Source organism: Salmo salar, chromosome ssa17 (genome assembly GCF_905237065.1).
Source record: "Salmo salar chromosome ssa17, Ssal_v3.1, whole genome shotgun sequence".
Taxonomy (NCBI): Eukaryota; Metazoa; Chordata; class Actinopteri; order Salmoniformes; family Salmonidae; genus Salmo; species Salmo salar.
Genome location: NC_059458.1, coordinates 2777388 through 2805213, shown reverse-complemented (window position 1 = coordinate 2805213; position 27826 = coordinate 2777388). Strand labels below are relative to the sequence as shown.

Genomic DNA, 27826 nt, shown 5'->3' with positions numbered 1-27826 from the left:
TTATCTTTCAGTGATGGGGTCATAATATTTTGTCATTTAAATCATTCAAAAGATAGAGACACATTTGTAGGAAGAAACATAAGCCGCTCTGTTAATTACAACCGCATCTAGCAGCTACCGGTTCTATCAACCACCCCATCTCGCGACGCCATTTTCAAACCACATGGGTTTGCGAACCCTAGATTGGGAAACTCTGAGTTAGGCCTAAAGTTTGAGGCTTACGCACTAATGGCAGATAAAAATAATGAAAGAAAATCTTGTTTTCTCTTTATTGAACCCGCCCTTCATCCACACAATATTTCATGTCCCTAAACCCACCCACCCCACGGATATAACCGCGGGGATTGCAGGTTATGAGTCAACCTGCTCATCACTAACACACACACACACACACACACACACACACACACACACACACACACACACACACACACACACACACACACACACACACACACACACACACACACACACACACACACACGGATACACACACACACACACACACACACACACACACACACACACACACACACACACACACACACACACACACACACACACACACACACACACACACACACACAGAGAGTGCTCTTCCCAGACATAGACACTACTGTAGATCCAGACTGACATTTTGAGGAAACCTTCCGTTGATTAGGAAGAAAATGTAGTGGAAGAGCAAAGAGGGACAAGTACAGTATTCATTTCCCTAATTTGATGAGGCACAAAAGCACTGCAGACTTCATAAGGTTTTAAATGGAGGGAACAGGAGTACCACTACAGGGCTTGATAAAACTCTGCAGACCCTGTCATTATATAAACCATAAAGGACTGGAGCACTAGAACTCAGTCAACAGTACTGTGTCCACAGTGCTCTAATGTTCCCACCACTCTCTCTTCTACTCTCCTCTCCACACCAGCATGTCTGGGGACATCCATGGTAATCCCCCCACCTGCTTGCCCTGTTCTTCCCTGCCACCATCTTCACAGCACAGCCACCACAGAACTCAATGCCGGGTTAGCCTGGAGGCTAGGAGACCTACAGTATAATCAGGCTAAACCAGGTGTTCCCAAACGTTTTTGGCGTGCAACCCCATTTTGATATCCAAGCATTGTCATGACCCCTCCATGTAAAAAAAAGTGATGTAATCAACGACCAATGTTTACTGTTTTAATTGGGGCTATGACAGTCTATAACAAATCGGTCTGAAAGTACTTTTACAGTAGGCTATCTCAATCTGAAGGAAGAATGGTTTGAAGTGACTGAAATGGATCAGAAAGGTATTGGGAAGTTTGAAACATCATCAGGCAATACTTTTTGTATGATCTTCTGTGTTGAAAAGAACATCATCATTGATGATGTTCTTTTTCCCCCAGTCTGATTTCGAGCCTGTTCTATGCATGTTGCTTCTATGCTTTTTTCCAACCAGTGGTGGAAAAAAGTAACCAGTTGTCAAACATGAGTAAAAGTAAAGATAACTTTGTCGAAAATGGCTCAAGTAAAAGTAAAAGTCAAAAAATATATGGTTTTAAATATACTTAAGTATCAAAAGTAAATTGAATTGCAAAATATACTTAAGTATCAAAAGTAAAGGTATAATAATTTCAAATTCCTTATATTAAGCAAACCAAGAACATCGTTCTTGTTTTTTAAATTTACGGATAGCCAGGGGCACACTCCAACACTCACACATAATTTACAAACTAAGCATTTGTGTTTAGTGAGTCCTCCAAATCAGAGGCAGTAGGGATGACCAGGGATGTTGTCTTGATAAGTGAGTGAATTGGACCACTTTCCTGTCCTGCTAAGCATTGAAAATGTAACGAGTACTTTTGGGTGTCAGGGGAAAAGTATGGAGTTAAAACTACATTCTTTTTCTTTAGGAATGTAGTGAAGTAAAAGTAAAAGTAGTCAAAAATATAAATAGTAAAGTAAAGTACAGATACCTAAAAAAAAACTGAATTTGTATTTTTCCTTAACCTCTATGGGCTAGGGCGGGACGAATTCGTCCCACCTACGTAACAGCCACTTGAAGCCTGTGGCGCGATTTTCAAAACCTTAAAAATCCTATTACTTCAATTTCTCAAACATATGACTATTTTACAGCTGTTTAAAGACAAGACTCTCGTTAATCTAACCACACTGTCCGATTTCAAAAAGTCTTTACAGCGAAAGCAAAACATTAGATTATGTCAGCAGAGTACCAAGCCAGAAATAATCAGACACACATTTTTCAAGCTAGCATATAATGTCACATAAACCCAGAAGACAGCTAAATGCAGTACTAACCTTTGATGATCTTCATCAGATGACAACCCTAGGACATTATGTTATACAATACATGCATGTTTTGTTCAATCAAGTTCATATTTATATCAAAAACCAGCTTTTTACATTAGCATGTGACGTTCAGAACTAGCATACCCCCGCAAACTTCCGGAGGAATTCGCTAACATTTTACTAAATTACTCACGATAAACGTTCACAAAAAGCATAACAATTATTTTAAGAATTATAGATACAGACCTCCTCTATGCAGTCGATATGTCCGATTTTAAAATAGCTTTTTGGTGAAAGCACATTTTGCAATATTCTAAGTACATAGCCCAGGCATCACGGGCTAGCTATTTAGACACCCGGCAAGTTTAGCACTCACCATAATCATATTTACTATTATAAAAGTTTGATTACCTTTTGTTGTCTTCGTCAGAATTCACTCCCAGGACTGCTACTTCAATAACAAATGTTGGTTTGGTCCAAAATAATCCATCGTTATATCCGAATAGCGGCGTTTTGTTCGTGCGTCCCAGACACTATCTGAAATGGTAAATCAGGGTCGATGCGCATGGCGCAATTCGTGACAAAAAAATCTAAATATTCCATTACCGTACTTCGAGGCATGTCAACCGCTGTTTAAAATCCATTTTTATGCCATTTTTCTCGTAAAAAGCGATAATATTCCGACCGGGAATGTCCATTTAGCTAAACTGAGGAAAGTAAACAAAGCTTTCGGTCGACGCGGGCACGCGCCTGAGTCTCACAGTACTGTAACCAGCCACTACCCAAACGCGCTACTTTGTTTCAGCCAGAGCCTGCAAAGCCACGATTCAGCTTTTTGCCGCCTTCTGAGACCCTATGGCAGCCGTAGGAAGTGTCACGGGACAGCTAAGATCCTCACTCTTCAATAAACAGAGACAAGAAGAACGACACCTTGTCAGACAGGCCACTTCCTGCCTGAAACCTTGTCAGGTTTTTGCCTGCCAAATGAGTTCTGTTATACTCACAGACACCATTCAAACAGTTTTAGAAACTTTAGGGTGTTTTCTATCCATATGTAATAAGTATATGCATATTCTAGTTACTGGGTAGGAGTGGTAACCAGATTAAATCGGGTACGTTTTTTATCCAGCCGTGTCAATACTGCCCCCTATCCTAAACAGGTTTTAAGTACTTTACACCACTGCAGAAAATGCATATACATAGTGTGCCTGAGAGTCTTATCTTTCAGTGAGGGGTCGTAATATTTTGTAGCTTAAACCGTTCAAAAGATGGAGACACATTTGTAGGAAGAAAACAGAGACTGCTTTTCCGAGTTTCTCTCATGACCCCAAATTTAAATCTGGTGACCACACATGGAGTCGCGACCCCTAGTTTGGGATACGCTGGACTGAACTGACGGCTGCTGGTAAAAGAAAGAGAGAAGATGCCAAAGGAGTGTGCGAGAAAAAGTGTGTATTTTGAGAGGGGAACGCTCACCCAGTTTGAATGGGTTGGAGAGAAAGCCAGCACTAAAACTGGACCTGCAGGCCCTCCATTACTATACTCCAGAGCCCTCCATTACTATACTCCAATCAGTTACCTTCCCTCTCCCCCCATTGCATTAGTATTAATTGTGTGTGTGTGTGTGTGTGTGTGTGTGTGTGTGTGTGTGTGTGTGTGTGTGTGTGTGTGTGTGTGTGTGTGTGTGTGTGTGTGTGTGTGTGTGTGTGTGTGTGGTGTGTGTGCATGATAGAGACAAGACAAAACAGAGAGGGAACAACAATTATAGTGCATGTGGGGGAGAGACAAACAGAGAAACGAAACTGTCTTTCTCCAATATCACACAGTGTATGATATCTCAATCACCCAAAATACCTCAATAACCCAAACTGGCATCCATGTGTCTCCACATACAGGCATGCCGTCATGGTCATGTTCAGCACTTGGAGCACCTGCTGTTTTACGGAGCCGACATGACTGCTCAGAACGCCTCTGGAAACACCGCCCTTCACGTCTGTGCCCTCTACAACCAGGTAACACACTGTATGGTGCATGTCGGCGGGGATGGGTGTGTGTGTGGGTAAGTAGTGGTGTAGAGGAATTTGATAAATGTGTGTGTGTGTGTGTGTGTGTGAGTGCGTCCGTGTGTTAAAGCTGCGATCTGAAACGTTGCTATCACTTACTCTGTCAATATGTCCACTCAGGCAGTGTCTTGCTGCTTGAAGGCTTCTGAGTGGACAGACTGGCAAATTGAATGTAACTGATCACAACAAAAAAATAATAACTGTAGTCCGTTCGGTTAGCAGATTTTTTTTTGTGACATTACAGAAACTTTTGAAAAACTAGATGATTACTTGTAGGATTACTAGTAAATTAAAATCAAATCAAATTTTATTTGTCACGTGCGAGTACAACCGTGTAAATATATTACTTACAAGCCCTTAACCAACAATGCAGTTTTAAGAAAATAGAGTGATAGAGTTATAAATAGAGAAAATATTTACTAAATAACTAGTAAAAATGTCATTGAAAAAGAACACAAGAAAACAATAACAAGGCTATATACAGGGGGTACCAGTACCGAGTCAGTGTGCGGGGCTACAGGTTAGAGGTAATTTGTACATGTAGGTAGGGGGGTCAATGCAAATAGTCTGAGTGACCATTTGATACATTTTTCAGCAGTCTTATGGCTTGGGGTAGAAGCTGAAGGAACCTTTTGGACCTAGACTTGGTGCTCCGGTACCGCTTGCCGTGCGGTAGCAGAGACAAGAAGTCACCCTATGACTTGGGTGACTGGAGTCTTTGATACATTTTTTTGCCTTCTTCTGACACCGCCTAGTACATAGGCCCTGGATGGCAGAAAGCTTGGTCCCAGTGATATACTGGGCCATACGCACTACCCTCTGTAGCATCTTACAGTCAGATGCTGAGCAGTTGCCATACCAGGTGGTGATGCAACCATCAGGATGCTCTCGATGGTGCAGCTGTAGAACCTTTTGAGGATCTGGGGACCCATGCCAAATATTTTCAGTCTCCTGAGGGGAAAAAGGCATTGTCGTGCCCTCTTCACAACTTTCTTGGTGTATTTGGACCATGATAGTTTGTTGGTGATGTGGATACCAAGGAACTTGAACCTCTCAACCTGCTCCACTACAGCCCCGTCGATGTGAATTGGGGCCTGTTCGGCCCTCCTTTTCCTGTAGTCTATGATCATCTCCTTTGTCTCGCTCATATTGACGGAGAGGTTGTTGTCCTGGCAGCACACTGCCAAGTCTCTGACCTCCTCCCTATAGACTGTCTCATCGTTGTTGGTGATCAGGCCAATCATCGTTGTGTAGTCAGCAAACTTAATGATGGTGTTGGAGTTGTGCTTGGCTATGCAGTCGTGGGTGAACAGGGAGTACAGGAGGGGACTAAGCACACACACCTGAGGGGCCCGGGTGTTGAGGTCAGCTTGGCAGATGTGTTGTTGCCTACCCTTACCACCAGGAGGCGGCCCGTCAGGAAGTCCTGGATCCAATTGCAAAGGGAGGTGTTTAGTCCCAGGGTCCTTAGCTTAGTGATGAACTTTGTTGGCACTATGGTGTTGAACGCTGAGCTGTAGTCAATGAACATTACCCTCACATAGGTGTTCCTTTTGTCCAGGTGGGAAGGGGCAGTGTGGAGTGCGATTGAGATTGCGTGGATCTGTTGGTGTGGTATGCAAATTGTAGTGGGTCTAGTGTTTCTGGGATGATGTTGTTGATGTGAGCCATGACCAGCCTTTCAAAGCACTTCACGACGTGAGTGCTATGGGGCGGTAGTCATTTAGGTAGGTTGCTTTCACTTTCTTGGGCACAGGAACTATGATGGTCTGTTTGAAACATGTAGTTATTACAGACTCGGTCAAGGAGAAGTTGAAAATGTCAGTGAAGACACTTCGCAATTGGTTCACGCATGCTCTGAGTTCACATCCTGGTAATCCGCCTGGCCCCTCGGCCTTGGGAATGTTGACCTGTTTTAAGGTCTTGCTCACATTGGCTACAGAGAACATGATCACACCGGAACAGCTGGTGCTCTCATGCATGCTTCAGTTTTGCTTGCCCCGAAGCGAGCATAAAAGGTATTTAGCCCATCTGGTAGGCTCGCCTCACTAGGCAGCTCGCGTCTGGGTTTCCCTTTGTGGTCTGTAATAGTTTGCAAGCCCTGCCACATCTGACGAGCGTCAGAGCTGGTGTAGTAGGATTCATTCTTAGTCTTGTATTGATGCTTTGCTTGTTTGATTGTTCGTCTGAGGGCATAGCGGGATTTCTTATACGCGTCCAGATTAGTGTCCCGCTCCATGAAAGCGGCAGCTCTAGCCTTTAGCTCGATGCGGATGTTGCCTGTAATCCATGGCTTCTGTTTGGGGTATGTGCGTACGGTCACTGTGGGGACGACGTCATCGATGCACTTATTGATGAAGCCGGTGACTGAGGTGGTATATTCCTCAATGCCATTGGATGAATCCCAGAACATATTCCAGTCTGTGCTAGCAAAACAGTCCTGTAGCGTAGCATCCGCATCATCTGACCACTTCCGTATTGAGCCTGTCACTGGTACTTCCTGCTTTAGTTTTTGCTTGTAAGCAGGAATCAGGAGGATAGAATTATGGTCAGATTTGCCAACTGGAGAGTGAGGGAGAGCTTTGTACGCGTCTCTGTGTGTGGAGTAAAGGTGATCTAGAGTTGTTCTTCCTCTGGTTGCACATGTGACATGCTGTTAGAAATGAGGTAAAACTGATTTAAGTTTGCCTGCGTTAAAGTCTAGGAGCACCGCTTCTGGATGAGCATTTTCTTGTTTGCTTATGGCCTTATACAGCTTATTGAGTGTGTTCTTAGTGCCAGCGTCGGTTTGTGGTGGTAAATAGACGGCTATGAAAATTATAGATGAAAACTCTCTTGGTAGATAGAGTGGTCTACAGCTTATCATGAGGTATTCCACCTCAGGCGAGCAATATTTTCTTATTTTGTTCATGTGAATGATGGGGATTTGGGCCTTGTCTGGGAGCAAAATTATATCCTTCGCGTCTGACTCATTAAAGAAAAATCTTCATCCAGTTCAAGGTGAGTAATCGCTGTCCTGATATCCAGAAGCTCTTTTTGGTCATAAGAGATGTTAGCATGAACAGTATGTACAAAATAAGTTACAAACAATGCAAAAAAACCACACAAAATAGCACAATTGGTTAGGAACCCGTAAAACGGCGGCCATCCCCTCCGGCGCCATTCTTCTTATCCAGAAAGGTTGTTTGCGGAAAAAATACTTTGACACCTTTCTGTTTCCTCAATGACATGCAAATCTGCATTGAAAAAGGTGCACGTTTGAGTTTGTTCACACCTGAGTGAGTCTGACCACAAGTAAGCAATGAGCTCAATCAGTTCTCCATGACAACAAAAATATAAACAACAAAGTAGGCTAATATACCTTGGTCTTTGGGTTATGTTTAGGTAAAAAAAAAAATCCAAGTCCTATTCTTAAAAATCATAGGGGTATTTTATCAATTTTAATGACTGGAAATCTGACAGACTTCTGTTTTTATTGTAAAGATATAGCCTAATTGTTTTATTATCTGTATTGAAGTAGAAAGCAATAGGTTAGAAGCCTACCCATAAACCCTAACCCATAAAGTAAAATGCAACATCCATTTATCGGCAGCTATGTAAACTCTAACATTGATTTATCCTGCAATAGATGTCGTTCATTTGGTAATATTCATTTTTGTCTTCTTCTAATAGCTCTTAAGGGGAAAGTAATCCAAAAGTAACTGAAAGTAATCCGATTACGTTACAGAGTTTGGGGTCATCCAACAGGTATGTTACTGGTTGCAATTTTGGACTGGTAATTAGTAACTGTAACAGATTACATTTAGAAAGTAACCTACCCAACCCTGGTAGCGAGCAAGTGAGAGATAAGATTGATAAGATCAAGTGAGAGAATGAGACATCGGGTGCTGGGATTGGGGACTGAGGCTTAAGTGACTCATTGAAAAGCCATGGCTCAGGTGCTGAGAGCCGAGTGCTACAGAGTTGTGGGGTTGTTTCCCACATGGGCCACATCTACTGAATATGGCTTTGTATAAAAATGTGTTGCTAAGATTTCTGTCTGTGAAATGTACATACACACTGACACACACGTGCACGCTGACCTGTTTCCAAGGCTCTAGAACACTGAGTGTACATGCACACAAAAGTATGTCTGAGGGGGGTTAGAGCATGAGAATATCAATACTTAATTTAGAGTACTGTTTGTAACACATCCACTACTGCCTGAAGAGGGAGGGGTGGATGAGCAACAAAGGGAAAAAAGGAGAGAGGAAAAAAAGAGGGATAACTTTTGTTTTGGTTTTAGGGGAGGTAGACTATTGACAGGTGCGTTTAAGACATAAAAGGGACTTAGGGCTGAAACAACCAGGAATAAAATGTCATAAAGTGGCATATTTTAGGTGATGCAAATGGTAGCCTTAAAGAACACAGATTTTAACTTCTGAGCCATGCTAATGAATATTCATGGTCAAATGAACAATTTGGGGGGAAATGTTTTGCTCCTCCCCGTCATAGACCCTGTCTCTGCGGTGTCCTATTGTCAGACAGGTTTCATCCCTCCACTGTTTAGAGATCCAGGAGGCCACCGCTGGGCAGATCGATCACAGCGACAGAGCTTCTGAGTGGGGCTTAAGGGACTGAACATGGGGGGCGTCTGCATGATGATCCATGAATCAACAGAGACACACATTCAGTGACAGAGATCCATATGAGAGAGATGAAGAGGGAAAGGATATGGAGTGAGAAAGACAGTTAGTGGGATAAAGAGTAAAGGAAAGGAGAGAACCAATCAAAGGAGACAGGGAAGAAAACATTTGAATAAAAGAGAAGTATATGACAGACCACTTCCAGATTGATGTATCAATAAAGAGACAGTCAGTGAGAAGTAGACTGGTTAATGAGCAGAGAAGACTGGCTAATGAACAGAATAGACTGGTTAATGAACAGAGTAGACTGGTTAATGACACCACTAGAGAGTGGATGGTCGATGGAACAGTGGGGTGTGGGAGGCCAGTGGGGGGGTCCCCCTCAGTGTTTAGGGGAGTGATGGAGCAGAGACACAACAAACTTAGAATGGGTTAACAGGAACACAGATGTTAACCTCTGAATCATGCAAATTAAAGTGGAGCCTATGGGATAATAATGATGACAGAAACCTATGAGTTTGTATTTTGAATTTCGTGGTCACTAATTGAGATTTGTTGTTGCAAGTAGATTCACAAATATGTAATTTCTTTTTGCAAACTTTTCATCATGATGTGTGAAAAATGTAACTTGACATTTGAATACATTCAATAAGATTTGCAAGCATAATTTATTTTCAGAATTATTAGAAGTCCATTTACTACTATGAATTTTTGGCTGTGAATCACTTGCAGATTTTTTTCGGCGCACGCTTGGAGTTCTGCTGTCACGTTACCAAGAGATTCATAATAAAGTTTTATACATTTGTAGAAAGCGATTTGCAAGTAAACAATTGGTTTGAGCAGCTCTGGGGGCAGGACCGTTTACCCCTGACCAATCAGCCAAAACCACAGCCGCATACTGCTGCAACCATGGCTGGAGGGTCCATCAATCAAATTTTAGGAAGTAGCTTGAAAACAAAGAGAAGTCATTTCTACAAAGTAACGATGTTACTTACTGTCGTAAATGAGCCTATACAATATAACCTGATGACTCCTCCAGTCCCCAGACAGAACTCTGGAAACACTGAAAAAAGAGAGATCAAGAAGAAGCGGAAGAAGAACAGGAAGAGGCCTCAACCGCAAGCAGCTAGAGAGGAGCAAAACACACTCAAGGGCAGGGGGAAGTGACAGGTACAGGTAAACTGTATACAGATGTTCCTCTGCCGGAGGGCCATCTTATATGGCGACACCCCTTCAAACTCAAGCCCTGGGATGGAGCTGGTGGTGTTCTTGATGGCACGTGGGCTATGGAGCAGATGACACCACGGAATGTCGTCACATATGAAGGAAACAATGTGTTACCGAACGCTGTGTAGACATCACATGTAAAGGAGAATATGTATTTTGTGTACCTTTGCTTAGATGTCACGTGTAAGGGGTAGGGTGTGTTGTGTGGCTGTAGTCAAGGGAGTTATGGGCTTGGGCAAAACTGTATAAATACCAATGTAAAAGATCAGGAAAGGAGATTTGGGGGAAGACAGATCAGGACCTGATTGATCGATAAGAGACATTACCGTGCAGCCGTATTCATCGACCTGGCTAAGGCTTTCGACTCTGTCAATCACAACATTCTTATTGGCAGACTCAACAGCCTTGGTTTCTCAAATGATTGCCTTGCTTGGTTCATCAACTACTTCTCCGATAGAGTTCAGTATGTCAAATCGGAGGGCCTGTTGTCCGGACCTCTGGCAGTCTCAATGGGGGTGCCACAGGGTTCAATTCTCGGGCCGACTCTCTTCTCTGTGAACATCAATGATGGTGATTCTTTGATCCACCTATACGCAGACGACACCATTCTGTATACTTCTGGCCCTTCTTTGGACACTGTGTTAACTAACCTCCAGATGAGCTTCAATGCCATACAACTCTCCTTCCGTGGCCTCCAACTGCTCTTAAATGCAAGTAAAACTAAATGCATGCTCTTCAACCGATTGCTGCCCGCACCTGCCCGCCCGTCCAGCATCACTACTCTGAACGGTTCTGACTTAGAATATGTGGACAACTACAAATACCTAGGTGTCTGGTTAGACTGTAAACTCTCCTTCCAGACTCGCATTAAACATCTCCAATCCAAAATTAAATCTAGAATCGGCTTCCTATTTCGCATCAAAGCATCCTTCACTCATGCTACCAAACATACCCTCATAAAACTGACCATCCTACCGATCCTCGACTTCGGCAATGTCATTTACAAAATAGCCTCCAACACTCTACTCAACAAATTGGACGCAGTCTATAACAGTGCCATCCGTTTTGTCACCAAAGTCCCATATAATACTCACCACTGCGACCTGTATGATCTCGTTGGCTGGCCCTCGCTTCATACTCGTCGCCAAACCCACTGGCTCCAGGTCATCTACAAGTCTCTGCTAGGTAAAGCCCGCGCCTTATCTCAGCTCACTGGTCACCATAGCAGCACCCACCCGTAGCACGCGCTCCAGCAGGTACATCTCACTGGTCACCCCCAAAGCCAATTCTTCCTTTGGCCGCCTCTCCTTCCAGTTCTCTGCTGCCAATGACTGGAACGAACTGTAAAAATCTCTGAAGCTGGAGACTCTTACCTCCCTCACTAGCTTTAAGCACCAGCTGTCAGAGCAGCTCACAGATCACTGCACCTGTACATAGCTCATCTGTAAATAGCCCATCCAATCTACCTCATCCCCATACTGTATTTATTTATTTATCTTGCTCCTTTGCACCCCAGTATCTCAACTTGCACATTCATGACTAAAATGTAAATGTAAAAATTCATCTTCTGCACATCCAACCATTCCAGTGTTTAATTGCTATATTGTAATTACTTTGCCACCATGGCCTATTTATTACCTTACCTCTCTTATCCTACCTCATTTGCACATGCTGTATATAGATTTCTCTACTGTATTATTGATTGTATGTTTGTTTAATAGAAGCTTCTGCATTATAATTGCTATATAACAATCTATAAAATCCATCAGTTGTGAAGCTGTGGAACCAAAAGAGAAGTGTTACTGGTTTTCATTAACTATACTAAACAAAAATATAAAGTGTTGTTCCCATGTTTCATGAGCTGAAATAAAAGATCCCAGAAATTGTCCATACACACAAAAAGCGTATTTCCCTGAAATCGTGTGCACAAATTTGTTTACATCCCTGTTAGTGAGCATTTCTCATTTTACAAGATAATCCATCAACCTGACAGGTGTGGCATATCAAGAAGCTGAATAAACAGCATTACATAGGTGCACCTTGTGCAGGGGAAAAATGGCCACTTTAAAATGTGCAGTTTGATCACACAACACAATGCCACAGATGTCTCAAGTGTGCAATTGGCATGCTGATTGCAGTCCATTAATTGGCATGCTGAATGCAGTGTTAATTTCTTTACTGTTAGCCGCGTCCGGCATTGTTTTAGAGAATTTGGTGTTACGTCCAACCCGGCCTCACAATCGCAGACCTCGTGTAACCACGCCAGCCCAGGACCTCCACATCCGGCTTCTTCCCCTGCGGGATTGTCGGAGACCAGCCGCCCGGACAGCTGATGAAACTGAGGACCATTTCTGTCTGTATTAAAGCCCTTTTGTGGGGAAAACTCATTTTGATTGGATTGGCCTGGCTCCCCAGTGGGTGGGCCTATTGGAGGCCCGTGGCCAAACCATATTGTGGGCTCGAGTAGGAAAACAAAGGGGAGCTTGAGGGTAACTATGTAAAAGCACGCTAAAGGAGCACTGGGTGTCTATAGTTTGTCTTCTACCGAGATAAAATGCTGAACCACTGCTTTCAGTTAAGTGTTCATCTTTATTAGTTAATTTGAACTGAAACCCTATACCCGGTCAATTAGATAGGGAGGACCAGGAGTTTATGAGATTTTGGCGCACTTATAATAAATAGTTTAACCCCGTCTTGGAACGTGTCTTGCGTGAACTGTGAGAAATCACACAGTAAGAGCCACACCACGTAGTAAAATGGTACAGAGCGGACTATGAATAAACAATGGATTGCTTGTTGGTGTTGTACACAAAAATAGCCCCCACTGACGTGTAGTATACCGTGTCACAACCTACCCCTGAAGTGTGATCAGTAGGAAGGAGTGAGCTAACCTCTGTGGCAATCAGGGATAGACCAAGAGGGGTGACCCGGTTGATAAAGTGGAGCTCAGGGCTCCACTGCTAGCTCAGCTCAGGGTAGGAAAAAACAGGGAAGTCGCCTCACCGGGAAAGAGGCTCATTCAGCGGGATAATCCAGGCATAAAACGTGCAGTGGGAGTTGACCCACCCTGTGAGGTAAAGAGAAAGGGAAGGGAAGGGAAAGGGAAAGGGGGATTCTAGTCAGTTGTACAACTAAATGCATTCAACTGAAATGTGTCAGAAGATCCACAAGCAAAGACTACCCTCGCGTGAATGAAGCTAGTAGGTCCGTCAGGGAGACGGCCCATACTAGTCACCTCGACATTACTTCTCCGTGCAAAGTACTAGAATAAAACTACTTGAAGGTAATCATCTATTTTATATGTGTACATCCATTTTTGGGATTAAAGGCATGACAGTAGTTTAACATGTCAAATATAATGGTACATATCAGACGAAATTGACAGCAGCTAATGTTAGCTACTGTACTTAACTAGCTTTACTATCAACTGGCTAGCTTCATCAGGCAGCTTTAGATGCAAGGGGAAACAAATATAATATTTGCTACTTAACCATCTGATTGATAAAGTTGAGATAAATGCCATTTGCTAGCTAGCTAGCTAAATTTAAACTTGTTGTTGGAGTTTATTCACAACAATTGATATAACTAGATCCACACATGTTATTCCCTATAATGCAGAATTGTAAGCATGTAACTTGGGAAGCTCATTCAATAATACAGACGTGGGTGATTTTCTGTCCCAGGGGACTGAACTGTGTTAAATTTTGCTCTCCAATTTCAGATCACAGTAGTTGAATGAGGTGTTAGTGAAGTACTGTAACAAAAACCTGTGGCTATCATGACTTCAACTTACTTAATACAGGTACCATGTAATTTTGTTAATCTATGCAGGTTTGTCATCTGATTTCCAGGACCCTGACAGAGATATGGGCCTTCGGAAGGTATTCAGACCCCTTGACCTTTTCCACATTTTGTTACTTATTCTAAAATTGATTAAATTGCTTTTTTCCCTTATCAATCTACACACAATACTCCATGAAGACAAAGCAAAACAGATTTTTAGAATTTTTTTCGAATAAAAAAAATAAAAACGAACTGAAATATGACATTTATATAAGTATTCAAAACCTTCTCTCAGTACTTTGTTGAAACACCTTTTGCAGTGATTACAGCATCGAGTCTTCTTGGGTTTCTCCCATTCTTCTCGGCAGATGCTCTCAAGCTCTGTCAGCTTTGCTGCACAGCTAGTTTCAGTTCTCTCCAGAGATGTTCGATCGGGTTCAAGTCCAGGCTCTGGCTGGGCCACTCAAGGACATTCAGAGACTTGTCCCGAAGCCACTCCTGCAATGTCTTGGCTGTGTACTTAGGGTTGTTGTCCTGTTGGAAGGTGAACCTTCGCCCCAGTCTGAGGTCCTGAGTGCTTTGAAGTTGGTTTTCATCAAGGATCTCTCTGTACTTTGCTCCGTTCATCTTTCCATTGATCCTGACTTGTTTCCTAGTCCCTGCCGCTGAAAAACATCCCCACAGCATGATGCCGCCACCGACATGCTTCACCGTAAAGATGGTGCCAGGTTTCCTCCACACGTGACCCTTGGCATTCAGGCCAAAGAGTTCAATCTTGGTTTCATCAGACCAGAGAATCTTGTTTCTCATGGTCTGGAGAGTATTTAGGTGCTTTTTGGCAAACTTCAAGCGGGCTGTCATGTGCCTTTTACTGAAGAGTGGCTGAAGAGTGGCAAAGGCTCTGAATACTTATGTATATAAAGTTTTACTGTGTTTTATTTTTAATACATTTGCTAAAATGTCAAACAACCTGTTTTCGCTTTGTCAATATGGGGTATTGTGTGTAGATTGCTAAGGAAAATGTTTCATTTAATCCATTTTAAAATAAGGCTGTAACGTAACAAAATGTTTAAAAAGTCAAGGGTTCTGAATAATTTCCGAATGCACTGTAGATACAACCGTAGTCCAAGGCAGGAGTTGGCAGGAAATGTCCATACATCCACGTTGAGGCCTGCTACAGGCAGGAACATGGAGCACTCCATGTCAGTGTCAGTAAGTAATGCATTTTTTATTTAAATATATATAATACTCCACTCATAGTGGAGAAACCCTATGCACCATAAACCTGTCTACTCCTGGAGTAACTCACTGTCATAGAGATTTATTAGAGGATTTGGCAGGAGGCCCTGGGCCAATGGGAGGTCAGGGGTGAGGGCTTAGGGGGAGTGAGAGTGAAGTTAGACATGAAGATTCAACTTGAACCACAGAGTAAGAATACCTTCAAACCAAAATATATGTCCAGCATAGCTGTTTGGTCAGGAAAAACACTGTTCCACATTTTTAATTGGTTGAAGGATAGTCTTTGCATGTTTTCTGAAGTACAGGCCAACACAACCCTCTCCCCCAACACACACTTCCCTTTGAAAGCCATTGAGTTGCTATGTCTTTTACGCATCCATGTCTGACTGGAAGGCACACCTATAGTCCTCAATAATCAACAATGGATTCAGTACCTCTTTCAATTGCATTCAGTACCTCTATTAATCTCTCTACATGTGTTACAGAGAGAATATTCCAGAGCCTTCTGACTAACTACCGGAGATCTCTCCAAAACAGATAAGTGAGCTCTGCTGGTGGTAATATACTTTATGCACTATGTAAACCTCATTCACTATGGCTGAGTGTCTGTGTGATGACATGTAGCATATTATCCAGGGCCATTGGTTGGATTTTCTGTACTCACTCCAAAACTCATGCTATTTCCTCTCACTATAAGTCTCCAGACAAACTAACGCGTCCATCCCCCTATCCCCAGGTGAGTCTGCTGGGCCATGGAACTCTAGAGCAGCACATAAAAAACCTTCCCACCTGTTACCACCTATCAGCAGACAGTTCCCTGAGGAAGGATGCAACTCTCAAGGACAATGAACAAATTTGGTGGATGATCACCAAACGGAATAAAGTTTTGTATAAACTACTCATGTTTGTTTTTTAAAAGTTGTAGCGAAACGATACATTTTTCATAGCCTGTTTTTCACATTTTTACTAACTACTATGCTAACTTAAACATCAAACAACATGCAGACTTTCTCCATCAAGAAAACACCTGGTGCTTATGACTCCAAAAGGTCTGAAATCAATGCAATTCTCATGTCCAGGGTGAATACATTTTGATTCATGTATATAAGACATCACACAGGTGTACCAACTACAATATATATCCCAGACAAACCTGAAGAATAGGACAAATAGACAAGTGAATATAAGTCTGCTCTTGTGTCTGTAGCAATTTGTATGAATGAGTGGTAACATAAGATACATGTTGATGTGTTAAATGGCTACGAGACACTGATAAGGAGACTCTTGCTGGAGTGTCAGGTAAGGTACCACTGAAGGCCCTAGAATTCAGTCAGGCATCTGGAAGCAGATGTCACCATCCAGGCCCATGCCACAGCATGCAGAGGCCTGATTGGGAGATGACAATAAATACATTATGTACCTTTCATCACTAAAGCCGTGTTAGCATTTACTGCACATGTTGCTAAACAATCCAACCATTTTGTTATTGATATAAATGGGCAATTCACATACAATAAAGTTCATGAGCATTGACTGTAATACCTCTAGGCCCCTGTGGTTGTCTGGCAGCATTTCTGCTTTCTAGTAATCTTACTCCCCTCTCCACCTGAAATGCAATAACCACAAAAATATGAATAACAATAAACCTAGTCAGTCAGTAATTTGTTTAACTTGGCTAAATTAAAAGCACTAATGTAAATGTGCACAAGTCTACTCAGCCAAATTATACCAAAACAATACAGCCTATTTGCAGGAGGGGCATATTCCAGTCACCAATTAATCAATAAACAGGCAGTGGAATTAAGTTTTCAAAAGTCAATAACAAGTCTTTAAAATATAGCTAGCAAATATATATATATATATATATATATATATATATATATATATATTTTTATATATATATATATATATATATATATATATATATTATTTTTTTCTAGAAACCTAACATTATTAGCTACATTGATGATGTTGAGAATTTTTCCCATAGCAGTTTCATTTAACTTAGCTAACGTTAGCTAGCTACATGTTGACAGCTATATAATTAAGCAATAAGGCCAGAGGGGGTGTGGTATATGGACAATATACCACGGCTAAGGGATGTTCTTAGGCATGACACAAGGCAGAGTGCTAGGACACAGCCCTTAGCTGTGGTATATTGGCCATATATTACAAACCCCTGAGGTGCCTTATTGCTATTATAAACTGGTTACCAATGTAATTATAACAGTAAAAATAAATGTTTTGTCATACCCATGGTATACCATGGCTTTCAGCCAATCAGCATTCAGGGCTCGAACCACCCAGTTTATAATCTCAGTGCAAGAGGCGTCACTGGTTCGATTCCAGGCTGTATCACATCCGGCCTTGATTGGGAGTCCCATAGGGCGGTGCACAATTGGCCCAGCGTCGTCCGGGTTTGGCCGGGTAGGCCATCATTGTAAATAACTGGCTTGCCTAGTTAAATAAAGGTTAAAATAAAACATTAAAATATATAATGGTATTCAAATCAACTTTATCAATCAGATAGTTAACTAGCAAATATATTTGTTTTCCCCTAGCATCTAAAGCTGCCTGATAAATCTAACGTTAGCCAGTTGATAGTAAAGCTAGGATGAATTTCAGAAGCTAGCTAGCTAAAGTTAACTTAGCTGCAGTCAATAGATTTTCTCTGAAATGTACCACTTATATTTCACATGATAAACAAATTACTGTCATGCCTTTTCACAAAACATGTATGTGCACATATGAAAGAGATGATTACCTTCAAGTAGACTGTTTTATTCTAGTACTTTAGGCCGAGTAACGTTAATAATGTTACTTTGTAAAAAATGACTTCTCCTCTTCAAGCTATTTTCTGAGATTTGATTGATGGAACAATCCAGCCAATGGTTGCAGCAATTAGGCGGCTGTGGTTTTGGCTGATTGGTCAGGAGTAAAAAAGGTCCTGCCCCTATTGCTGCTCAAACCAGTATTCATTACTTGCGAATCTCTTTCTACAAATGTACAAAACTTTCTACAATCTTATGACTCTCTTGGTAGTGTGACAAAAGTGACAGAACCCGAGCGTGGACTTATAAAATAAATTATGCTTGCAAATCTTATTGAATGTATTAAAATGTGAAGTTACAAGTTTGCGACCGTTGTTAACTTTTTCACACATCATGATACAAGCTTGCGAAATTAAACACGTTTGCAAATCTTACTTCCAACCACGAATCTCAATGTGAGACAACGAAATTCAAAATACAAACTGGTTCTGTCATCATTATTATCCAGGAGCCCAGGTGGAATCAGGCACCTGTCAGACAAGACATGGAGAGGGAACAGATTGGAAATGTGATTGTATCTTACATTCTTTTGATAATGGAACCCTCTATAAAGCTGTTGAATTCTGTATTTAAAACTCAGTCTCCTGAATGATTCATCCATCTAGTAAAATGCAGAGCTTTTAGATTGCTTTTAGCGACGGTACTTTTGGGGAACTCTACTCCCCTGGAGTTGACCTGCTGATGTTCAGTGTATATCATGGTAAAGAAACGTGGAGAGGAAGTCTGCTCGATTCTTAATGGTTTCCTGTAATATCACTATGGCTGCAAGCAGGGAGACAGATGTCCCTCTCTATAATTGGTCTCCTGGAGCGTTTGTGCATTTGTGTGTGTGTGTGTGTGTGTGTGTGTGTGTGTGTGTGTGTGTGTGTGTGTGTGTGTGTGTGTGTGTGTGTGTGTGTGTGTGTGTGTGTGTGTGTGTGTGTGTGTGTGTGTGTGTGTGTGAGTGAGTGTATATGTGTGTATACTGTATGTGTGTGTTGTTGTAAGTTGAGAGGCAGCAGTTGATGCATGGGTTTTCTACTGCCATTCATCTCCCCATTCCAAATAAAAGAGCATGCACACACACATACACAGACTGAACAACCACTGCCTCTCTTTCTCTCCATCCCATAATTCCCTTCTCTCTGTTTTTCCACTCATCTCTCTCTCCCTGTTCCTGCTTTATCACCCCCTGTCTCTCATGTCTCACCCCTGTCAGCCTCCCTCTCTTTAATGGATACTTTCTCATTCCCAGTAGATTATCCTCCTACTGCTAGGGACTCCTGCCTTAGGGAGAACAAAACACAAACACACACACACACACACACACACACACACACACACACACACACACACACACACACACACACACACACACACACACACACACACACACACACACACACACACACAGCCCACCTCTATGTGCATTAACCGCCCTAGCTAATTCACTGTCAGAGACTTAATGGGGTCATTAGCTACAGTTTGCTCCTCACCTTTAAGTGTAAAGTAAAAATAAAGACATTTAAATGCCTTTAAAAGAGGCCACCCCCATGCTACGCTATACAGCAGCTTTACAACATGAGAGAGAGAGTACTGTAGACTACTTTATGTCCGAACTCAACCCAGAGTCTCTCAGAGCGTTCAATCAGCCCACTGACACCCCTATCGGATCACAGCAAAATCACAGTGTACTTGAACAGAGAAGAAAAAAAGCAGGATAAACTGCTTACTATTAAGAAATGCTATAGGTGGAAGGAGTGTTGTGTACAAACATACCAAAAACTATTGGCAAACACCAAATTCAATCCTTTTTAGAGAACGTCCTGGACAAAATGTTTCACTGCAATAGTGAAGGTGTAAATCTGGCAGTAGAAAGCCTAAAGTATATTTGATCTTTCAGCTTCCCTATCAAATCTAAAAATGTCAAGCAGACAACCAAAATAAAATGAACAATGATGACAAATGGTCAAACAGGACAGAAATACACTAAGGAAAAAGAAGGAACAGCATGTCAGAAATCAGCTGAATGTAATGGAAGAATCCATAGAATCAAACCCCTTCTGGGAAAATTAGAACACACTAAACAAAACAACAACACGAAGAGTTATCTATCTCCAATCTTTTTGGCCATTTAACAACAAGCAAACAGCAAACACATATACACAATCAATTACAAATCTTAGAATCAACTATTATTAGACTACCAGAACCCACTGGAGTCTCCAATTACATTTAATGAACTACAGGACAAAATGCAAACTCTCCAACCAAACACCCTGGGATGTTGATTATTTCCTAAACTAAATGATAAAATATATGGACAATTTAAAATTGGCTATACTTAAACTCTTTAACATTATCCTCAGATGTGGCATCTTCCCCAATATTTGTAACCAAGGCCTGATCATCCCAATCCACAAAAGTAGAGACAAATTCGACCCCAATAACTACAGTGGAATATGCGTCAACAGCAACCTCTGTAAAATCCTCTGCATTATCATTAACGGCAGACTCCTACATTTCCTCAGTGAAAAATATGGCTTATGCAAATGTGAAATTGTGTTTTTACCAAATTACCATACAACAGACCACGTGTACACCATGCACAACCTAAATGGCAAACAAAACAAAACAAAAACAAAGTCTTCTCATGATTTAGTGATCTCAAAAAATGCTTTTGACTCAATTTGGCATGAGGGCCTGCTATATAAATGGATGGAAAGCGGTGTTAGGGTAAAAACATATGTCATCATAAAACCAATGTACACAAACAAAAACAAGTGTTTGGTTAATAGAATTGGTCGGGACGACGTCCTTGATGCACTTATTGATATAACCAGTGACTGTTGTGGTGTACTCCTCAATGCCATCGGAAGAATCCCGGAACATATTCCAGTCTGTGCTAGCAAAACAGTCCTGTAGTTTAGCATCTGCTTCATCTGACCACTTTTTTATAGACCGAGTCACTGGTGCTTCCTGCTTTAATTTAATCTTGTAAGCAGGAATCAAAAGGATAGAGTTATGGTCAGATTTGCCAAATGGAGGGCGAGGGAGAGCTTTGTACACCTGTCTGTGTGTGGAGTAAAAGTGGTCTAGAATTTTTTTTTCCCTCTGGTTGCACATTTAACATGCTGTTAGAAATTTTATAAAACTGAATTAAGATTCCCTGCATTAAAGTCCCCGGCCACTAGGAGCGCCGCCTCTGGTTGAGTGTTTGCTTATGGTGGACTACAACTCATTGAGTGTGGTTTTAGTGCCAGCCTCAGTCTGTAATGGTATGTAGACAGCTACAAAAAATACAGATGAAAACTCTATAGATAGATATTGTGGTCTACAGCTTATCATGAGACGCTCTACCTCAGGCGAGCAAAACCTTGAGAGTTCCTTAGATATCGTGCACCAGCTGTTGTTTACATAAGTTCATAGGCCCCTGCCCGTGTCTTACCAGAGGCTGCTGTTCTGTTGATAGAGTGTATAGCTGTATGTTCTTAATGTCGTCGTTCAGTCACGTAAGATATTACAGTTTTTAATGTCCCGTTCGTAGGATATACGTGCTTTCAGTTCGTCCCATTTATTTTCCAGCGATTGAACGTTAACTAGCAGACTGGAAGGCAAGGGCAGATTAGCCACTCGTTGCCTGATCCTCACAAGGCATCCCGATCTCTTTCCGTGAAACCTACCTTTCCTTTTCCAGCAAATCAAGGGGATCTGGGCCTGGTCGGGCATCTGTAGTATATCGCTCGCATCCGACTCATTGAAGAAGAACTCCTCGTCCAACTTGAGGGGAATAATACCAGTTCTGATGTCCATAAGCTCTTTTCAGTCATAAGAGACGGTAGCAGCAACATTATGTTCAAAACAAGTTACGAACAATGCGAATAGACAAACAAAATAGCATGGTTGGTTAAGAGCCAATAAGACGGCAGCCCTACCCTCCGGCGCCATCTTTTCCATAATCTGTTGCTCCTGTCCCCAACCAAGGACGGCCTACAGCAGCACCTAGATCTTCTGCACAGATTCTGTCACACCTGGGTCTTGACAGAGAATCTTAGTAAAACAAAAATAATGGTGTTCCAAAAAAGGTCCAGTTGCCAGGACCACGAATACAAATTCAATCTAGACACTGTTGCCCTGTAGCACACAAAAAACGATACCTACCCCGGCTTAACATCAAACCCACAGGTAACTTCCACAAAGCTGTGAACGATCTGAGAGTTAAGGCAAGAAGGGCCTTCTACGCCATCAAAATGAACATAACATTTGACAGTTAGAATCTGGTAAAAAATATTTCAATCAGTTATAGAACCCATTACCCTCTGTAGTTGTGAAGTTAGGGGTCCACTCACCAACCAATAATTCACAAAATGGGACAAACACCCAATTGAGACTCTGCATGCAGAATTCTGAAAAAATATCCTCTGTGTACAACATAAAACCCCAAATAATGCATACAGAGCAGCGTTTGGCCGATACCCGCTAATTTGCCAGCTGGTTTTGGGGCTCAGTTCACAAACACAAACAGACCCCACAGAGCCCCAGGACAGCAACACAATTGGACCCAACCAAATCGTGAGAAAACAACAAGATAATTATTTGACACATTAGAAAGATTCAACCAAAAAACAGAGTAAACTGGAATCTGGCCCTAAACAGAAAGTATGCAGCGGCAAAATACCTGACCACTGTGACTGACACAAAATGAAGGAAATTCTTGACTATGTACAGAGTAAGCATAGCCTTGCTATCGATAGAGGCCGCCATAGGCAGACCTGGGTCTCGAGAGAAGACAGGCTATGTACCCAGTGCCCACAAAACGAGGTGGAAACTGAGCTGCACTTCCTATCCTCCTGCTAATTGTATGACCATATAAGCGACACATATTTCACACAGACCCACAAAGAATTTAGAAACATGCCAAATATTGACAAACTCCCATATCTGTTAGGCGAAGTGTGGCAGTGTGCAGTCACAGCAACAAGATGTGTGGCCTGTTGTCACAAGAAAAGGACAACCAGTGGAGCACAAACACCATTGTAAATACAACCTATATTTATCTGTTTATTTATTTATTTTCTCTTGCCATTCATACTTCAGCTATTTGCACATTGTTAAAACACTGTACATAGCCAATAACATGACATTTAAAATGCCTTTATTCCCTTGAACATTTTGTGAGTGTAATGTTTACTGTTCATTTCTGATAGTTTTTTTACTGTTTGTTGTTTTTCATTTGCTTTGGAAATGTAAACATAGAGTATGTTTCCAATGCCAATAAAGCACATTTGAATTGAATTGAAAATTGAGAGAGAGAGAGAGAGAGAGATTACTGTACAAGCGTCTAGTGATTAGCTAAGCTAACAGCCGGAAGGGTTGCTAGCATTAGCATGAAGTGATTATAGAGCTATTATAGGAAAGGCACTGCATTATTGAACTGCCTGGTTAGTTAAACAAAGATGTGTGGATTCCTCATGTCTCTCTGCTTACCTTAAAAAAACACCCAATAAACTCAAAAGGTTCCTATGAGATCAGTGTAATATGAACAGAAATGTGCGTTCCTGTGAGTGTATATACAGTATGACTCAAAAGGCTCCAGGAAGAGAGCAGCCACAAGTTTGGTTAAGGTCAATCATAGCGCTGTTAATTCTATTCATACCCTGCAAACACATCGCCCTTCCCCTTAACCCACAGACCACTCCTGAGAGAGGGAGAGGACTATACATGTACACACAGCCCCAATGATATAGCCTAATTACACACACATTCACCCAGCAACATACATGTTATGTAGGCTATGAATGGAGGGAGAGAGGAGGGAAGAGGAGGGTAATGGAAAGACATTTCTGAGAGGGAGAGAAGGGACGAGGAAGGCTCTAGCATTAAAGGATGAATGGAGAGAGGAAGTGAGCCTCTCTTTCTCTCTCTCTCTGGTCAGTGTAATTATCAGACAGCTCTGTTGGGACCAATTTAGAGAACAGAGCTGGCACTCACTGGAGCCTCATATATATTCGGTATGTGTGTGTGTGTGTTTCTGTGTGTGTGTGCACGTGCACGGTTGTGCATGTGTGCTTGTTCGTGTGTGTTCTGATGAATTTAACATCCATATGCAACCAAAATACCAAAATTTCACAACTGATCTAACTTGTCTAACAAAAGTATCCAATTCTCTCTCTTTCTCTTTCAGGATAGCTGTACCAGAGTTTTACTGTTTCGGGGGCGAATAAAGAGATCAAGAACTACAACAGCCAGACAGCCTTTCAGGTGAGACTCACCATCCTTCAGCTGGCCTCTATCAGACATTACATTCTAGTTATACCGTAACCATATGCCATGAGGACAACTTTATGTGACTTAATATGGAAAAAGTTTTTGCAACTCTTGGAGGTCAAGGAAGCCCAACAATATATTTATATTTGTTCTGTGATAACTACATGACATAAAGGCAACTCCACTTGAACACTGTTTCTGTACTCTGGCCTGCCTCTGTGGCAAGCTGTGTGATTAAGCTTGTGACAAATTGACATTAACACAGATTTCCTCAATACATCAATGTTCATTTGTTTGTACACAGGGCTATCTGGCGCCACACACCGCCAGCACATTCACATGTACACGTGCACGCATTCACATGCACACACTCACACAGTGCCAGAAATCAGAAACACACACTGCTGTCAGACATCTGTTAAAATCAGCCTTTTAATGAAGGGATACCGATGTGTGAAATATTAATCAGAGAGAGAGAGAGAGAGAGAAAGAGAGAGAAAGAGAGAGAGATGGAACCATAGAGTAATGCAAATTAAGAGGGGTGAGATAGAAGTTGTGATGGAAATGTAGTCTGAAAAGGATGATATTGAAGGATGGAGGGAAGGTGGGAGAGAGAATGTGGTTTGAATGGAATGTGTTCCCCTGTTAGCTGTAGTTTAGAGTCGATGTAGTATATGTCTGATAATTGGTTCCCAAAAGTTTTCTTGAAACAACAGAGGCTAATGTTTATTCCAGACAGAATCTGAGACAGCAGCTTTCAGCGGGGTTCTGTTCTCTCCCCATGAGAAGGACAGTTGACTTGTGCTTCTCCTCCCCTTCCATCCCCTCTTCTCTCCTCCCTCTCTCCTCCTCCAGGTGGCCATTATAGCAGGAAACTTTGATCTGGCTGAAATCATCAAGATCCACAAAGTGTCAGACGTTGGTGAGTAGACTACAGTACATGCCATGGGTATGTGGCTAACAGTAGGTGGTCACTGGACTCTAATGAATGAATCTAGACTGAATTACCCTGACTGATCTCCCATAGTGGTGTCAGAGGGTTAGAGAGCCCTCAGCAAAGTGACTGAAGCACTCGGACTGTAGCCACTGTAATCACCCAGTCAGTAATGATTCCTGATCATGTGCACTTGCTCTGTGTAATTCAGTGTACTGGGTGTCAATCTGCTATGTGTGAATAGTCTGCCATCTAGTGTTTAAAGGAAAGAATATACCAGATTCCTAATTTAATGCAGTGAGATGTTTTCCTAACTCAATAGCCTCGGCAGTGCCTTAGGCATAAAGGCATACATTGTCATGTTGATTAGGCCAGAAACATGTTGTGTGTTCCTCTCCCAGTGCCTTTCAGGGAGACCCCCTCCTACACCAACCGTAGACGTGTGTTGGTGGGAGGACTGCCTCGCCCCGCTCCCTGCTGCGCTCGGCTAGCGACAACAACCTCAATGGGGACAGCAGTCAAGGTCTGGGTCAAGGTCTGGGGCAGGGTCACGGTCGACAGGGTCAGTCTCCTGTCCCCTCTCTGAGAAGCCTCCCTGCACTGGGACAACACCAACAACATGCCAGCCTGGGGGAGGTGAGAGACACAGAGAGAGACAGAGAGAGAGAGACAGAGAGAGAGAGAGACAGAGACAGAGTGTGTGTGTGTTTGCATGGGAGTGCGTGCCTGCCTGCGTATGTGTGACAGAGATTTATGGGATGTGTGTAACAGACTGTGTGTGACTGTGTGTGTGTGTTATATTCCAGACTCGTCATGGAGAGATGCCAGACAGCAGTCTCCAGAGCACAGGCAGCTCTCGCTCCTCCCACTCCCGCTCTCCCTCACTACACAGTCATCTGCATGAGGGCGATCAGGGCATCAGGAAGACACACGGACACCCTCTAGGACACGTCCCTCGAGGACGGCTCAGGTGAGACAGACAATCAATCATATATTTAATATACTGCTCCCTTGGGGGACAATGAACTGTTCTGGGTTTGATCTGAAAGGAAAGCTCCTCCTCTCTTCTCCTTGTCATTGTCTCTCCAGTGTGGGATAAATTGAGCAGATTACTAATGCTGAGGTTCCTAACCATTTTATTGTGATCATGTGTCAGTCGTACTGACTCAGTACATGATTAACACATATAGAACACTGCATGTGTGTATGCGTTTCTGCAAGTGTGTGTGTGTGTGTGTGTGTGTGTGTGTGTGCTTATTCTCCAGAAGCGGCAGCAGTTTGATGTCTGACATGGGAATTACAGACACGACCATAGCCCCTTTGTAATACCCTACTGTCACTTCACTCCATCCGTCACACATGCTGCTACTCAGACCTCTCTCTCTCTCTCTTCGTCCCACCCTTCCCTTTGTTTCAAGAAGGCCACAGTAGTAAAGCAGAATCAGTGTGTTGAACATGACACCCTGTTGGTAGAGGTAGTGTAGCTTGCCTGTGTTTGAATGTACTACGGTCTCCACAAAGAGGTATAGTTACCTTAATTTTCAGTACATATGAGATGCTTACTGAGACTCCCGTGTCAGTAGTAGTTAGACTGAGGGAGGTACAGAAGGAGGGATAAAGAAAGGCACAGATAGAGGGAGGTAGAGGTCATTTCCCTGATGTGTCCTGTCCTAGATGCCTGTCTGTTCTTTTCTTTGATTTTTTGCTGGATTTAGTCATGTTTATCTGTGTAAGAAGTGACAGGTCTGGAAATTACTGATGTTATTGACACAACAGTAAAGGCCTGAGGACATCTGAGAGAGAGAGAGATGGTCCTCAAATGACATGGTGCAGGGAAAACATTAGCGATACGTTTATACCTAATCTTCACCCCTCCTTCCTTGTTTCCCTCCCTTCTTCTTTCCTTCCTTCACTACTCCTTTCCCTCCCTCTTGTTGGCTACTACTGGTCTCTCTCTCTCTCTCAGTCCCCCTCCCTGCGCCATCTTTCCATCTCTCTCTCTCCATCTCTCGCTCTGTGACCGTCTGTCCACCCGGTGGTAGCTCCAGGGGCATTCTGGGTACCAGGGAAGTGGGAAATTAGTTTGGCCGGGCAGTGGCCCGCCCCTACGGCCAACACAACGACTTCCTGTGGAACATGCCATCACTTCCTCTCACACCAGAGTGGGCGGTGCTGTAAGGAGGCCAACACTTTTGCCAGGGGGCATCTGGGAATGGTGGAATGGTTGGGAAAAGGTTGGAATTTAGATGCATGAAACGGTTGTATGTCACAATGTGAGTGAGTTATCTATACCATTGAAAACCAAGATGACACCAATGATTTCCTTGGAGGTTGGTAAGGTAATAGGCCCCTTTCCTGTTTCCCTCTGCTTTCTCCATCTGTCCCCTATTCATTTTCTTTCGTTCTCTTTCTCACCTTTCTTTTTACCTTTCCCTCTCTTTCTCACATCCTCTCTTTCATCCCTTATCCACTGTCACTTCCTGTCCTCCCTCTTTCTCCTCCCCCTCCTCTGTCTCTATCTATCTCCCTCTCTCTCTCATCCCTCGTTCTCCCTGTATTAGTCACACTAGGGGCTGTTGGAGTGAAATTATCCA

At 42.5% G+C, this 27826-nt stretch overlaps 1 protein-coding gene and 1 long non-coding RNA gene across 3 annotated transcripts in view; both read left to right on the top strand.

Moving 5' to 3' along the window:
* Positions 1 to 27826, top strand: part of LOC123728311 (SH3 and multiple ankyrin repeat domains protein 3-like) — a 406162-nt gene that overhangs the window by 274521 nt on the left and 103815 nt on the right. The window contains 7 exon segments of the mRNA XM_045700351.1: positions 4180 to 4296; positions 24216 to 24246; positions 24249 to 24292; positions 25154 to 25220; positions 25634 to 25672; positions 25675 to 25868; positions 26039 to 26202. Coding sequence (XP_045556307.1) covers positions 4180 to 4296; positions 24216 to 24246; positions 24249 to 24292; positions 25154 to 25220; positions 25634 to 25672; positions 25675 to 25868; positions 26039 to 26202 — 656 coding nt within the window.
* LOC106561233 (uncharacterized) lies at positions 12818 to 16119 on the top strand. Of its 2 annotated transcripts, XR_001318752.2 has the most exons (5): positions 12818 to 13482; positions 14051 to 14080; positions 15095 to 15194; positions 15707 to 15762; positions 15958 to 16119. It is a non-coding gene; the product is annotated as an uncharacterized lncRNA (long non-coding RNA). The 2 variants fall into 2 exon arrangements; XR_006759963.1 differs by lacking the exon at positions 12818 to 13482 and having other exon boundaries at positions 13507 to 14080.